This window comes from Ceratotherium simum, chromosome 36 (assembly GCF_057802395.1).
Source record: "Ceratotherium simum simum isolate JZ-2026a chromosome 36, ASM5780239v1, whole genome shotgun sequence".
NCBI lineage: Eukaryota > Metazoa > Chordata > Mammalia > Perissodactyla > Rhinocerotidae > Ceratotherium > Ceratotherium simum.
The window spans coordinates 5500797-5516965 of NC_141935.1; the positions used below are offsets into that span (position 1 = coordinate 5500797).

A 16169-nucleotide genomic window follows, 5' to 3' on the forward strand; every position below is an offset into this window, starting at 1 on the left:
ATAGACCATCCTGACAGAGATTCCACTTGATTCTTAATAGAGAAGAGTTATGATAGGGGCGCAATTCTCTACTTTAAGATTAAATATTTTAGTTAAGTATTCTTTAGGGTATGCCGTATGAATAAATTCAAGGTATAATGTAAGATTTAGCAAGATCAGATAATGAGCTAATTTGGTGATGTTTCTCTTTATAAAAACTGCATACAAAATCTGATGATAATTTTGCATGACCCATATGGGGGAATAATAAGTTCTGAAGCACAAGGTCAAGTTTTTTCATGTAAAAATACCTTTATTTTATGTCTCCTGATTTAGAACACAATTTGTATTGAGATTCAGTTCAGAAAAATACTGTGGATGAAATTTCTTAATATTTTATGTGTTTTCCATTGGTGATCAAGAATAGTTGGGCATAGTTTAGTGTTCTCTGAAGGAATACTCTTTTTTGATTGAAAATTTATTTGAAATGAACATTTTGATTATTGAATTCTACCCACCCCATAAAAAAAGAAGAAACAAATGTAGATGTTGACAGTGTTTATACTGAGGAGTACCCCCCACACCCCTACCATTTGTTTTAAATGTGGGATTTCTTTGGAGACTAAAATTTAAATTTGAATTAATAAGGAAAAAGTTTTTTTCACTTTAGAGATTCTTCATGTCATAATGAATTATTCAAATTTGTGCATTTTCATTGATTTCTTTGGACCTTGCTGAATTTATTTAAATCTTTTTTCTGTTTTTTGATGAGGAAGATTGTCCCTGAGCTAACATCTGTGCTAGTCTTCCTCCATTTTGTATGTGGGACACTGCCATAGCGTGGCTTGATGAGCAGTGTGTAGGTCCACTCCCAGCATCCGAACCCGTGAACCCCGGACCACTGAAGTGGAGTGCGCAAACTTAACCATTATGCCACCCAGCCAGCCCTTTATTTAAATCTTTTTAAAAAATTTTGGCTATTTCAGTTTAAATTTCCAAACTTTGTATGTTCTTTTCTTGGTTAAGTCTTGTTAAGTCTACTGGTCTGTAGGAAAATGGAAGTTAATAGTTAAAAGTGGTTTTGACTTTTAATTTAACTGCCATTTTAATGGTTTTAATATTCAACTACATGTAACTTAATTTTTATTTGCAAGCAAGCAAGATTTTCTTCACTTTAAAAAAAGGGAAAATGCTGCTAATTGTTAATTTAACATCTTTCCAGCAAAAGCATTTTCATGGAAAATAAAAGATTTGGTGAAAAATTTTTCTTATGCTTTAAGATTTTTATTAAGTGGCTCTTTCTGTTCACTTGGGTATAAAAATCAGGAGATTTAAGCATTTGGGGGTTGATAAGTTATCTTTCAGTTTTGAGAATCTGTGCTAAACGTGCATGATCAGTCCCCAGTTAGGAATGGGCCTATTCCAAAAATCACTTATAAGTTCGTCGTTTAAAAATCAGACTGTGGGGCCGGCCCCGTGGCTTAGCTAGCGGTTAAGTGTGCACGCTCCGCTACTGGTGGCCCGGGTTCAGAACCCCGGGCGCGCACCAACACACCGCTTCTCCGGCCATGCTGAGGCCACGGCCCACATACAGCAACTAGAAGGATGTGCAACTATGACATACAACTATCTACTGGGGCTTTGGGGAAAAAAAAAAAGGAGGAGGACTGGCAAATGATGTTAGCTCAGAGCCAGTCTCCCTCAGCAAAAAGAGGAGGATTAGCATGGATGTTAGCTCAGGGCTGATCTTCCTCACAAAAAAAATAAATAAATAAAAATCAGACTGTGTACTCTTGATTTATTTACATTTTTTTTTTACCACAAGTATGTATCATCTACATAATTTAAAAAGCAAGTTTAAGAAAAATGAAATGTCAGAACTTTCACAATCAATTTTTTTTTTTGTGAGGAAGATCGGCCCTGAGCTAACATCCATGCCAATCCTCCTCTTTTTGCTGAGGAAGACCGGCTCTGAGCTAACATCTATTGCCAGTCCTCCTCCTTTTTTTCCCCAAAGCCCCAGTAGATAGTTGTATGTCGTATCTGCACATCCTTCTAGTTGCTGTATGTGGGACGCGGCCTCAGCATGGCCGGAGAAGCGGTGTGTCAGTGCCCGCCCAGGATCTGAACCCCGGGCCGCCAGTAGCGGAGCGCACGCACTTAACCGCTAAGCCACGGGGCCGGCCCCAAGGAAAACTTTTTAAAATTCCATACAGTGTCCTCTATCTTTTCCAAATTAAAATTGTGGGATATTAGTACATATTGATAATGTTTGGATTCTGTACCTTATCTCATCTAAATGATGTGTAACAAATATTAAGGTATCCAATGCAAGTGTGCCATATTATAGTAATAGAGAAAGAATAAAATCGACTCAAAACATTTTCCCAAAGAAATTATGTTATACCAGTAATGTTCTGGTTATACTCTGCAAAAAGTAATATAAATCAGTGATGGTTCACTGTCAGAAATATATTATTATACAGTATACATATTTATACATATGTGCTCATACATAAATTGAAGCTAAAAAATTGCATGAAACTAGTGTGAATGCTCTGATGTTTTCTATCTATTCCTTTTTTCCTCCCAATGTTAGTCACAACACAACGAATTGATTTCATGCACACCAATGGCCTTTAGTTTGTAAAGCACTGATCTAAACCATAGCATAGCTCAATTCTTGTTTTATAGAACCTAGTTGTTATTTGTGATGTCTGTGAAAAGTCATTCTGGATTTCACCTTGGGACACACATGAACACCTTCCCCCCAATAAAGTCGAGTATTAGATCTCATCCCTTCAACCCAGTAGGGGAAGTGGTGGTAGCGTGTGTATATGCATGTGTAAGTGGTGGATATGCCCTAGCAGTGGCAGAGGGAGAACCGAGAAACTAGGCGGTTATAGCAATGGCGAGGGGAAAAAGCGAAGTTCTTCATTGTTCTCGGAAAGCTGAAACCCCTGTTTGATCTGTTATAACGTGTATTGGTAAATCAGGTGTATCCGTATTTATATTTGAGTTGTACCTACGTGTCTGTACTGTGACTAGTAAGCTATATAATAACAATAATGACTAATATTTATTAATGCGTACTATGTGCTGGGATTTTAAGTGTGGTGTATATTAACTCATTTACTTCACACAACCCCATGAAGTGTTAATCAACTCAGGTAGAGAGAGGTTACATTATTAGCCTCATTAAAATCACACAGCTAATGTAGCAGGCGCATAAACACTGACTGAGTTTTCTGACTACATGCTTGTAAGAACTGCATAGACCATTCTGTATGGTCTGTATCTAAATACCTAATGGATTTTTCATCATACTTTTGTTTTTCTTTGCTTATGATTGTCATCCTTCTCCCTACCTTAAGGAAAATACCTTGATTCTCTTTCTTCAGTATTCTTTATGTAAGTGCAATGTAATTAATTTTTGGATGATATACTATGTATTTGTTAAATTTAATCATGTAGAATATGTAATAAATTGGGGAATTTATTTATTTTATTAAGTAGACAAGTAATTATGATAACGTTCTTTCCTCACTGGCCTTGGAATACTTTGGGTTTTTTCTAATTTCCACGACATGTATATATCTCTCTATATATATACATATATAGGATTTATCTTCTTTTTTTAAGTGTATGACTGAAATGCTATTCTTTTACATTAGCCTTGGCCTGAAGAAAAATTTATATATTTATTTTGCAGGACAAAGCAAAGCTAAACTTTTAATTGAAAATTGCTCTTCATATGGATGGTATTTTTTATTTTTATTGGTATTTTTTATTTTTATTGCTTGAAAGTGCCCTTAATTGAAATTTCTGCCTTTAGCTGCTAGATATGCTCATTCACAACTTTGATTACAGAGTAATAATAATAGCCAACATTAATTGGTAGTTTATAATGTCAGACTGTTGTAACTGCTTTATGTGTATTCATTTATTCTTATGACAGTCCTTTGAGGTAAATACTATTATTCCATTTTTATTTTTATACATTTTTATGTTGTACATTTTTTTTTTTTTTTGGTGAGGAAGATTAGCCCTGAGCTAACATCTGCCAATCCTCCTCTTTTTTTGCTGAGGAAGACTGGCCCTGGGCTAACATCCATGCCCATCTTCCTCCACTTTATATGCGACGTCGCCACCGCATGGCTTGACAAGCAGTGCGTCGGTGCACGCCCGGGATCCGAACCGGTGAACCCCGGACCACTGCAGCGGAGTGTGCGCACTTAACCGCCTGCACCACCGAGCCGGCCCCCTGTGTTGTACATTTTTAATATTACGTTATTATTTTTTTCAAATGAGAAAGATGTGAGGCAAGGTTACGTGTCCAAGGTCACATAGCCTGCAATTTAAAGATCCAGTATTCATTTTCCAGGTCATGGATTCAGGGTCTGACCCCTTACCTGTGGTGCTGCTCTGCCTCTGTAATGCGGAAATTCATCTTCTAAATAATGACGTAAAAGAATTTTAGTCTAAGTAGGAATATAAGTAAAAATGTATATTTTTATTTCACTTTTTATTGTAAGTTTTCTCTTTGGAAAGTCTATGTCGAAATTCTTGATTCTTTCTATTGGAAATACCTGTAACATTTGTACAGAACGCAGATATGTATTCAGATTCTAATACAAATCTCACATTAGTATGACTCCAGGTGTCTGTGTGTTATACCTGTTCATCTTTCCATTTTCCCACGGTCTCTGATACTGCCCATGTATGTTGTTGGCTTCAGCAATTTAGTATTAAGCATATAGTTAAATAACAGGCGATTTACTTGTTTCCTAATATCTGTAAGTTGGAGAGATCTTATATGAAAGGGCTGTAGTGAAGGTTAGGTTTTGTTGAGTACTCTAGAGTTGTAGTACCCTTTCCAGATTACCTTCCATGAGAAGAGAGATGATAATATCATATATTAGAGGATATATAAACATAGTATTTTGCCCTTTTATGATGTTTTAAGAGGACTGTCAAATCTGAAAATCCCTTTATTTCATGGATATACATAGTGAAAGTAAAATATGAAAATACTAAATCATAAATGATGAGTTAATTTTAAATTAAAGAAAAATAGATTTTAAAGTTTTATTTAAGTTCAGAGAATTTGCCAGCAGAATTTTAAGCAAATTTTTTAAAACTCTTGGTTTTTAAAATGTGTAAACATGAATAATTGGTTTTTTAAAATGACCCAAGTTTTCAAGGAAAGGTATACTTTGAGCAGTATGCTCAAAGCAGTAAGTCTTTGAGGTTTATCAGAGATAGACATTTAGGTATACTTTTTTCTAGTTTTGGGTATGGATGTGGGTGTGGGTATTAAATATCCTATTAATCCTGAGTTTTTATTCCACTGTCAAATTGCAATCACTATGTGGTAAATGTACCGAATTTAATTTTAATTTCTCTTTTTATAGGGAAATATGAGAGCCACACACGTGTTCACACAGGTGAGAAGCCCTTTGAGTGTGATATTTGTCACCAGCGCTATTCGACAAAGTCTAACCTAACTGTTCACAGAAAGAAGCACAGTAATGAAACAGAATTTCATAAGAAGGAGCACAAGTGCCCTTATTGTAATAAACTTCATGCAAGCAAGAAGACTTTAGCCAAGCATGTTAAGAGGCAAGTATTATCTTGCTTCCGTAATATACTTTATTGTGCCTTCTGATTTAAATATGTAGTAAGCTAAAAACACCTATGGAGTGCTTCTCTCCAATTCTGTCATTGCTTAACGTTTTACAGACTACAAATTTATTAAGAAAAGATCAGCAAACGTTAGTTCATTCATATTTTTTATTAATGCTATTGAGATAAAATTTTTTGATGCTGAAACAAGATCTATAGTCTATACTATAGAAATTTAAGATAGAGCATTTTTGTTATCCTATTCTGTTTTGGGTTTTGGCAAGTATGTTTTCAAAATATATGGTTTTAGAACTCTAGGAACCTCATTCCACAAGCTCAACTTTGTCTGTAGTGTATAAAAATTTGTGAGAGAAAGAATATTTAGTACTGTTTGCATATTTAACTCTAAGAAATTAAATTTACTGAACTCTGAACTAAAAAAAATCAAGTGAATTCCTTTGAAGAGTGATTATCTGTGAATAGCTAGGTTCCTGAATGTATGTAAAATATTAGACTTTTCTTTGACTATTTCTGCATAAATTTAGGCATACATGTTAATTTATTAAAATGACAATGATACCTATATTCTTAAAGTACTCACATGTGCCTGTTTCTTTAAGAAAGGAATCAGTGACTGGTTCTTGTAATCTCTGTCAACAGATCATATGGAATATTGACTTAACTAATATAATCTTTTTCTAATAATGTTTTTATTTTTCTCTTACAGATTTCATCCTGAAAATGCACAAGAATTTATTTCCATTAAGAAGACTAAGAGTGAAAGTTGGAAATGTGATGTAAGAGCTTTTAGTTTGTAGTAGAAAGCCAAAATAAATGTAATATTACCTTTGGGAAAATAATTAGATTTTAAAGTAATATAAACTTAGCTTATCTCACTTCTAGATTTATACAAAGTTATCCTGATATTTTTGTAAATTAAGCCTGGTATAGTTAGTTTTTAGATTATGGACCTGAGAAATAGAAATCCTACTTTTTATTTTTACTGTAATCACTATACCATGTATTTATAGTTGTATATAAACTGTGATATTACTGTTGCACAGAGTATAAAATGTTAGACTTTTTCCTCCAGTCCTGGTTATCTGTTGCTACATTCAAACCACCTCAAAACTTAGTGGCCTTAAACAACTATTTTATTTTATCTCACAATTTTGTGGATCAGTAATCTAAATTGGGGGCAGTGCTTTGTTGGGTAATTCTTCTGTTCCACATGGTTTCAGCTGAAGTCACTCAGTTGTTTTCAGCTGATGGATGGTCTGATCTGGTCTGGTTTGGGTCCCTTTTAAAGTGGCTCACTCACATGGCCGGCAACGTGGTGTTGGCCAACAACTAGGAGCTCAGTGAGGACAGATGGCTTGGGCCCTTGATTCTTATCCACTTTGGTCTCTCCCTGAGGCTACTTGAGCTTCCTTCTAGCATGGCAACTAGACTCCAAGAGTGAGTGTGTGTTCCAGAAGCCTAGGTCAAAACTATAAGGCTTTTTATGGCACAGCCTCAGAAGTCCCAGAGCACCACTTCCAACACATTCTGTTGGTCAAACAAGTCACTACAGCCAGGGCAGTTTAAGGGGAGGGGAATCAGTCTCCATTTTTCAGTGGTAGGAGTTGCAAAGGATTTGTAGATACCTTTATTCTACCATACTTTATAATGGACTTTTTAATTATTTAGTTAAATATTGTTTAAAATAGTCACCAGCTGTCATTTTGTCTTTCTTACTCCCAGGCTTCAGTTTATATACACAGCAAAATTCTTGCCATTTCTCTGATTTTAGCTTCTAGGAATTGAAGTTAATTATTAATTATTTGGATCTGCATGAGTTGGTTTCTTCTCTTACTAAGTTTGATCATCCTCAGCTGTAAAGTGATGATAGTTATATCTACCTCATAGGATTATTGTGAGAAACCTCATAGGATTATTGTGAGAATTAAGTAAAATAATCCATGAATTACTTAGCATTATGCCTGGTACATGCTATATTATTATTGTTGTTGTTGTTGTTATTAGAGCAGCCTCTGCATCTTTTTAAATCTGATGTCTGCCAAATTTCTTTAAAAAGTTGTGTCTCTTCCTTCTGACCACTTCAAGAGATAAATTTTAAAATGATTTTTCTGTGGTTTCTTACTTCTATTCCTAATCAAATATATGGCAATAATGATAAAACCTTTTATTCATGACATATAAGTGATTTAAAATATAAACTTAATAGATTTAGAAATCTGGACTAGAATTAAGATAGTAAGATTACTCTCTAATCTTAGAAATTATCCTATTAGAAATGTAAGGAGTTGAAATTCAACTACCTTTAGTACTAATTTAAATAATTCGTTACTCTAATTCCTCCAAGGCATTTTTTCTGCACAATTGGAATTTGATTATACTTTTGGTAAGTTTTCTGTTGGGAGAAATTTCTCTTTAACTGCTTGAATTTATGTGTTTATTTTTCGTAATGAGCTTTGTATTTTAATTTTTAATTCAGGTTCCCTTACATTTATGTGCATTTTCGTTTAGATTTGTAAGAAATCTTTTACTCGAAGACCACACTTGGAGGAACACATGATTCTACATTCTCAAGATAAACCTTTTAAGTGTACCTATTGTGAAGAACATTTCAAATCACGATTTGCACGGTTAAAGCATCAAGAAAAGTTCCATCTGGGTAAGCAAATTACTCTTTCTAAAAGCAGTCATAGCAATTATTGGTTATCACATCATGCTGCTGTCGAACCACTTAGGAGAAGGAAGTCGTGTAAATCAGGGGGAGTACTGGATTTGCCAGAGTTCCTGGAGATAAGTAAATGAGTTTGTTTATTTTTTGGTGGCAGCTGTGTCCGTGGTCATAAACTGTGTTTATTCACAGATGATTGTTGGGTAGGTTTGTGAGTGCTTAGGATAAAGCAGTCTTGTTTTGGAAAAAACTCATTTTTCAGGGAGTGCAATAAACTTAGTAGATTTGGAATTCAATGTTTGATGAATTCCCCTGCTTTTAGCTTATGGCCAAGATGGAGACTTGGGTTCTAGATGGTAGTACATTTAGATACATTTATGACAGTTAATCCTAATAATTAATTCTTGTCATCCCAAGTAGAGGCCTTGGTCCTGTCCTATTCAGTGTTTTTATTGATAGTTTGGATGAAAATATATACTTCATGCTCACGAAAGTTGTAGATGACCTAAAGCTGGCAGGGTTTTTAATATAGCGGAAAATGAAAATGTGAAAAAAGCCCCTCTGTGCTGTACAAAAGCTTGAAAAAAATAAAGTTAATTAAGAATAAATACAAAGTGGTAAACATGGGAATGATCTGACTTTTAGTCATTGGGGTTTGCAGAACTGAAAAATACTACAGAATCCAAACTCCTCATTTGACAGAGGGGCTTAATAGCAGAAGGTTTTTAGGCGCAGTCTGAACCAATAATGTCAGATGACTACAAAAACCACTGTAGTTTTAAACGATCTTAATAAAAGTGTATTGTTCAGAATTAGGGAGGTAATTGTCTCACTGATTTTAAATTGATAGGGTTAGTATTTCATCAGCATTTCTAAGATGCCATCATATGGAAACAGGTTGTACAATTAGCAGAAGTGTAGCTGGAGACATGTTTATGACTGCATGTTGCATGTGAGAAATTTCTTTAGACATTAGTTCCAGGAAAAACAGTTTCTATTGGGGAATTGGTGGGCTTCTTCCTTTTTGAAATGAAAACCATAGGTAATCTTTTTTTGTCCCACCTTGTAGAAACATCATAGCAAAATCTAAGAATTTTTATGGTTAACATATTTGCTTCCACTTCCTTTTTCTGCTTCTGATTTTCTATTTCAACTTTTATTAAATACATAGCTATTTTAGTAAATAAGGCGACATTGTTAAGGACATTGATTGGAAATTCTAAAATATAGGTTTAGTTTCAATTTAGAAATTTTTTTAAAAGTATTGGAACTTACAAATTGAAATGACTTGTCTTACACAATAGTTGCTTTCCTCTCAATGACAGTATCCAAGCAGATGCTGAACTGATAAGGGGTTAGCGTTGTTGAAGAGAGCGATCCTGAAAATGTGGTTGAACTAGAAGACTCTTATGATTTGTTGTTAGAAGATTATTTTTCTGTCATGCTGCAGGGTATCAATAAGAAGAGGTTTTCCAGAAATGCTAGGTAATAAGGTTTAGCTGACCTGCTAACTAAAGTTTACCGAGGAAAATACCCAAGGGAAGTACATTCAACGTTCAAAGTAGTAAATATTTATTTAACAACTGCCAACTATATGATCAGCTCTATGCTAGGATCCAGGGACACTATTCCTGCCAAATTAAATTACAGTCCAGTGGGTAATCAAACCAGTAAATAAGTCATTACATTATAATGCTGTGCCCGCACAGATATTTTACAAATGATTAGTTAATCTGTATAATTTTTAATGAAAGGTGACATTTACTAGGTTAGGTTGGCATTTACTAGAAGAAAAGTTTAATAGGTGTGGCATGATGTAGAAGTGGACGTTAGAAGACTTTATATCCAGGCTTGTTTTCCAGATCTGACATAGCTGCTTACTGTGTGAGCCGGTGCAGCCTCACAGAGCTCCAGGTTCCTCATTAATGAAACAGGGTTGATACTTGCCTCACAGGTGTCGTCGTGAGGGTGAAACGAGGTAATGCCTGTCAAGAGCCAAGTGCAGAGCAGGGCCAGTTTGCTTTGCTTTCTCTTTCTCTGAATGTGTTACTGTTTATGGTATTATAAGCATTAATATTTTCAAACCTTTGAGAAATATGATTTGTGAAATAAAGCAGTAGCTTTGCATTTTTGGCCATCATTATTTATGAAAAGAATATACCAAATAGGATACTGCTTTGAGTATGTATGTGTATATATATACACTTAACATCCTTTGCATCTGATTTCTATACTTCTGTTTCCTGGAATCACTATATACTTTAGATAAGTGGTTCAAGTGTGGGGTGTGGCCCAAGAATTTGCATTTCTAACAAGTTTCCAGGGGATGCTGGTACTGATGGTCCAGATGCCACACACCTGAGAATTACTGCTTTAGGTTATTCAAAGCCACACTCGTACTGCCTACATTAGGATTATATATTCTATAAATCAGAGGGAGCGATATCTGAGAAATTCAATCTGAACAGTTATGGGAGAAGAATTTTTAATATATCTCTATTTATGAGTATAAAAGTTACAGTTTGGCTTTAAAAAGTCAGATCTTCTAATTCTGTCCTATCTAGAGAGTTGGCATGAAAATCAGCTTTAGTTTAAGTTCCCAGCTTAGCTTCATAAATAAAAGTTCAAAGAGGTTTAGCTGCATGCAAAATTGGATATCCACTACAGGAAAAAACCTGTAGTTGGTATTTTCTTTGAAGAACCCTTATAAGTAACAACATGAAAGAGAATGCTCCTTTCTTCCTTCACCCAGCTGGAGTCTTCAGTGATACCTACAGTTGTTACTTTATAAAAAGTTTTACAGGTAGATCTCTCACTCTTCACCTAACACACACTTCTCATAATATGTGCATCTTGGCACTTTTATTTGCTTCATCTATTTATTTTCAATTGTGTAAATGCTGACTCTCTTTTCCCAACTTCTTGGAGCCTTTTTTATGCGGGAGGAATGTAAAAGCAGGTAGGGGGATTTTTCTTAGTACTTTACTTAACCCAGTGCTATATATGAATTAAGAATCAATAAATAGTTGTTGAATGAGTTAATAAATGAATAAATGACTCAGATCCCAAGGAAGATGAAGTATTAGAGATTTTAAATATGTTAGAGATAATACAGGGGCCCGCCCTGTGACGTAGTGGTTAAATTTGGCATGCTCTGCCTCAGCGGCCCAGGTTTGTGGGTTCGGATCCTTGACACAGACCTACACCACTTGTCAGCCATGCTGTGGCAGTGACCCGCATACAAAGTAGAGGAAGATTGGCATAGATGTTAGCTCAGGGCTGATCTTCCTCAAGCAAAAAAAGGGGGAGATTGGCAACAGATGTTAGCTCAGGGCTAATTTTCTTCAGTGCAAAAAAAAAAAAAATACAGTAAACATTTGAGGTCGTCTCTCATTTCTAATGTGCAAAAACATGTTGAAACTCCCCCAAAACTATTGTGGCTAGGAATAATTTTGCTTATATTTCTGAATTCCAGTGTCCAAATGCCATTTTCTTTCCATTGTGCTATTGTGATTAATTCTTCATTAGAATTCCTTCTTCAGTTTATTTTTCCTAATTCTGAGACATCTTCTTCCAAATACACAGCTTCCTTGAACTGTATCTACTGATTTCTTTTTCACACATCCTTCGTCTTCCTTTTAGTTTTCCATTCAGTAGAACTCTGGCTTCTCTCCAGTCATTTATTTGGTAAAATCATGGTGAAATTTGGAATCCTGCTGATGTCAACATTACTGTGAGGAATCTGGGTTTAATGTAAGACTGAACAGAAATATGCCACAGTGTTTTCAGTCTGGTCAACATCATTCAGAGTTGTGCTTATAAGGAACAACAGTGCATCTCCAAACTATGAACTCTCTTAAGTCCTCTGTTTATTCTTCCAAAGTTTCTCATTACCTCCTTTTTCCAGAAATTTGGTATGTAACATTTTCTACTTTGTTTCAGTCTGATTTCAAACTCAGAATTGAGAATTTCAATTTATTAACTCGTTAGCTTATTCAGCATTTATTATATTAGATGCCAGGTCTTATATTTGGCCCTAGGAATATAAAGATGACTGTAACCTGCCTTCCAGGAATAAACAATCTAGAAGGGAAGAGAAAACTGTAAATAAATAATTGCATTGTATTACGATGTATGCACTAACGGTGGTAGGTATGAATTTATAACATAGCTACTAAATTTAACTTAGTCTCTTCTCTTTAAACTTTAAATGCACACTATTCTTTCCTTTTTAGGTCCTTTTCCATGTGATATATGTGGTCGCCAGTTTAATGACACTGGAAATTTGAAACGCCATATAGAATGTACCCATGGTGGAAAGAGAAAATGGACTTGCTTTATCTGTGGAAAATCAGTACGAGAAAGGTGAGGAATTATCTATACACCCAGAAAAATCTTGGTACTGTATGTGGAAGTAATCAACAGATATAGTTTATTTTTTTTTATTTTATTTATTTTTTTTTTTGAGGAAGATCAGCCCTGAGCTAACATCCGTGCTAATCCTCCTCTTTTTGCTGAGGAAGACTGGCTCTGAGCTAACATCTATTGCCAATCCTCCTCCTTTTTTTTTTTTTCCCCCCAAAGCCCCAGTGGTTAGTTGTATGTCATAGTTGCACATCCTTCTAGTTGCTGTATGTGGGACGTGGCCTCAGCATGGCCGGAGAAGCAGTACGTCGGTGCGTGCCCGGGATCCGAACCTGGGCCACCAGTAGCGGAGCGCACGCACTTAACCACTAAGCCACGGGGCTGGCCCCTGAACAAATATAGTTTATAAGGATTAGGGTAACACAAGACACAGGATACTTGAATTATGCTTTAATTTGAAATTTAAGGATAAAAGAAATGATATAAAATATTATTGAAGAAGATATGAAGTCAAGATTTGCAGGTTTTGATGGTGAATTTAACATAACTATCATTTTATCTGTTTCTGAAACCTCACTAGAAATACATTAAAGATTATTTATTTATTTAAAAGATAGTAAGCTACAGAGACAGGGGAACAGAAAAGTGACAAGAGCGGCAGAAAGCAGATGGATCAGTGGTAACTGGCTAGCAGGTATAAGAAAGACACATTCCAAATTGGCAATGGAGAAATTGAGAACCTAGTTCACATCACAGAAACCACAAAAGGTATAGTGACTGGCCATATCAGATACCTGGGGAACTGGGGTGAAGGAGAGGCAGAACAAGGAGCACTAGAGGAGAAACTGAGAAGTTAGATCACTGGATTCCCTCCCACCATCCACACAGGCCGTTGCTGCTGGGCACCTACCCATCTCCCACCCCGGCAGATGTCTGGACCAGCATACACCGTGTTGCTATAGGATGGAATGCATTCTGAATGCTGGAAGCAGTGAGCCCCCCGCCTTTATCTCTGCTGACATCTTGGCTTTTAGATTTTACTCTCCAGGCAGCAGATTAGAAAACAATTCCTCAAAAACTTGATTAACCAAAGGGCAAATATAATCACCAACAAATAGTACACCCAGCTCACCTACAGTGAAGCAGGGTCATTGAGGCCCACCCATGCCTTTGACCTTCCCATCCACTTCGAAGTCTGTCATATTTAATCACGTGCAGATGGTGAAGAATTAAAAGACAGAGAATGGTGTTTGCAGCACAAACAAAACATGAAGGAAATAGATTATGCAGGAAGAAGAAAACATCAAAAAAAGAAGTAAATAATTATTATTAATATCCCCAGTAGAAGCTATAGAATCCTTTAAACAAGAACAGACTCACTATATAAGAACAGAGTCTCTGTATAAAAGAGTCACATAACAAATCAGAGCTCCCAGAAATACAAAGCATGACAGACAAAGTAAAGACCTTGATGGAAGGATTGGAGGGCAAAGTTGAGGGAATCTTCAAAAAGTAGAGCAAAAAGATACAGAAATGTAAAATAAAGATTAGAACATTAGAGAACCAAGCAAGGGGTCCAGAAAGAAAGAAGGAGAAAATGGAAGGGAAAAAAATCATCATTGAAATAATTCAAGGTGATTTCCCAGAACTAAAAGACACGAGTTGCCAGACAGAAATGACCCATCAAATGTTTGGGACATCAGATGAAAATAAACCTACTGCAAGGTGCATCACTATGATCCTTCAGAACCCTGGGCACAAAGAGAAGCTTCTATATTCTTCTATTTTTTCTAGGGAAAAAAGTCACATACACTGAATTAAGAATTAGAATTACTTGGACTTCTCTCTCAGAACAGCAACACTAGAAGTAAGATGGTGTAGTTGTACCTTCAAAATTCTGAAAGAAAATAATTTCCAACCTAGAATTCTGTTGTTAGTCAAACTAACAATCAAGTCTGAGGATAATAAAGACATTTTTCATGAGGTCAAAAAATTAGCCTTTGGGGCCGGCCCTCTGGCAAGTGGTTAAGTGCGCATGCTCCACTTCAGCGGCTGGGGGTTCACAGGTTTGGATCCCGGGTGTGGACCTACACACTGCTCATCAAGCCATGCTGTGGTGGCATCCCATATACAAAGTGGAGGAAGATTGGCGCAGATGTTAGCTTGGGGACCATCTTCCTCAAGCAAAAAGAGGGAGATTGGCAACATATGTTAGCTTAGGGCCAGTCTTCTTCATCAAAAAAAAAAAAAGCCTCTAATGTACTCTTTTTCATGAAGCAACTAAAAGGGTGTGCTTCAGCAGAATGAGAAAGTAAACTGATGAAGAAGAAGACAAAGGCTACAGGAAATAGGAATTGTAATACAGGAAATAGACAAAGGGAATTCACAGGAGGATGATGAATGAAAAGATCTCAAGGTGTCAGATATGCAACATATGTATGTCATGGGTAATCAGTCCACACTAGTAGGAGCAGTGACCCATGACATGTTGAGGGTTGTCATTGCTAAGATCTCTGCTGGCATGTTTCCTCTTTTAACAGGGACAGAATGCTAGAATAGGTCTGACCCAAAATCTTTTTTTTTTTCCTGTGGTAAGAACATTTAACACGAGAACTACCCTCTTAACACATAGAGTATTAAGTGCACAATAGAGTGTTGTTAACTATAGGCGTAATGTTGTACAGCAGATCTCGAGAACTTACTCATCTTACATAACTGAAACTTCATACCCATTGAGTAGCAACTTCCGGTTTCCCCCTCCCTGACCCAGATTCTTACCTGTACTCGGCTACGTATAGTACGTATATGCTAATGAGGTTCCTACTCTTATCTTTAAGCCTTGCTGCTCGATTTAACTGAGGATGTTCATTTCATTTCACAGAAGTGTTCTTTTTTGATCTATCCATGAGAATTAGAGTAGGTCGTGGGAAGCTCAGGAGCAAAATATATACAGCAGCCTGCTCACCGTGACCATATTTCTGCCAGACTTCCAGTGCCTGGTCCCCTCTAGCTTGTCAGATGCTCTGATTGTGAGGGACCCTGTGTTTTCCAGTATTTATTCATGACTTTACCCACTGACGTGCTGGAAAGGGCTCTCGCTGACACTCAGGGAAGCTACAGCCAGACTTTGATGCAGAGACCTGTGCATATTCTTTTGTGGGCTCTTTGTCCAGTAGTGACAATATTGATAGGTCTGTGCTTGCTACTCAGTTTTTTAAAAACGTACGATATATTGTTTGGTGGCATTTACTACATAGGTAGTAGAACAAATGAAAAAGAAAGGGAATGGTTGACATAAATGGTTATTTCTGAGCGAGGGAGGTTGAGATCGAGGAGCATGTGAGGCGTTCTAAGGTATAGAACGTTCTGTATCTTTTCCTGCATATGTGTCGAATATTATTCTTTAAACAGTATGTATAAATTTATTACTCTTCAGTATATAAAAGTTCCATCATTTAAAAACGTTAGGAATGCCACTTTCTTGAAATAACAGATAGATATGATGGCAGAATAG

The 16169-nt window shown here is 36.2% G+C and overlaps 1 protein-coding gene across 1 annotated transcript in view; it reads left to right on the forward strand.

Moving 5' to 3' along the window:
* ZBTB41 (zinc finger and BTB domain containing 41) overlaps window positions 1-16169 on the forward strand; it is a 48389-nt gene that overhangs the window by 5562 nt on the left and 26658 nt on the right. Inside the window, exons 3-6 of the mRNA XM_004438987.3 lie at window positions 5394-5601; window positions 6332-6401; window positions 8134-8281; window positions 12526-12655. Coding sequence (XP_004439044.2) covers window positions 5394-5601; window positions 6332-6401; window positions 8134-8281; window positions 12526-12655 — 556 coding nt within the window. The remainder of the gene's footprint in view (window positions 1-5393; window positions 5602-6331; window positions 6402-8133; window positions 8282-12525; window positions 12656-16169) is intronic.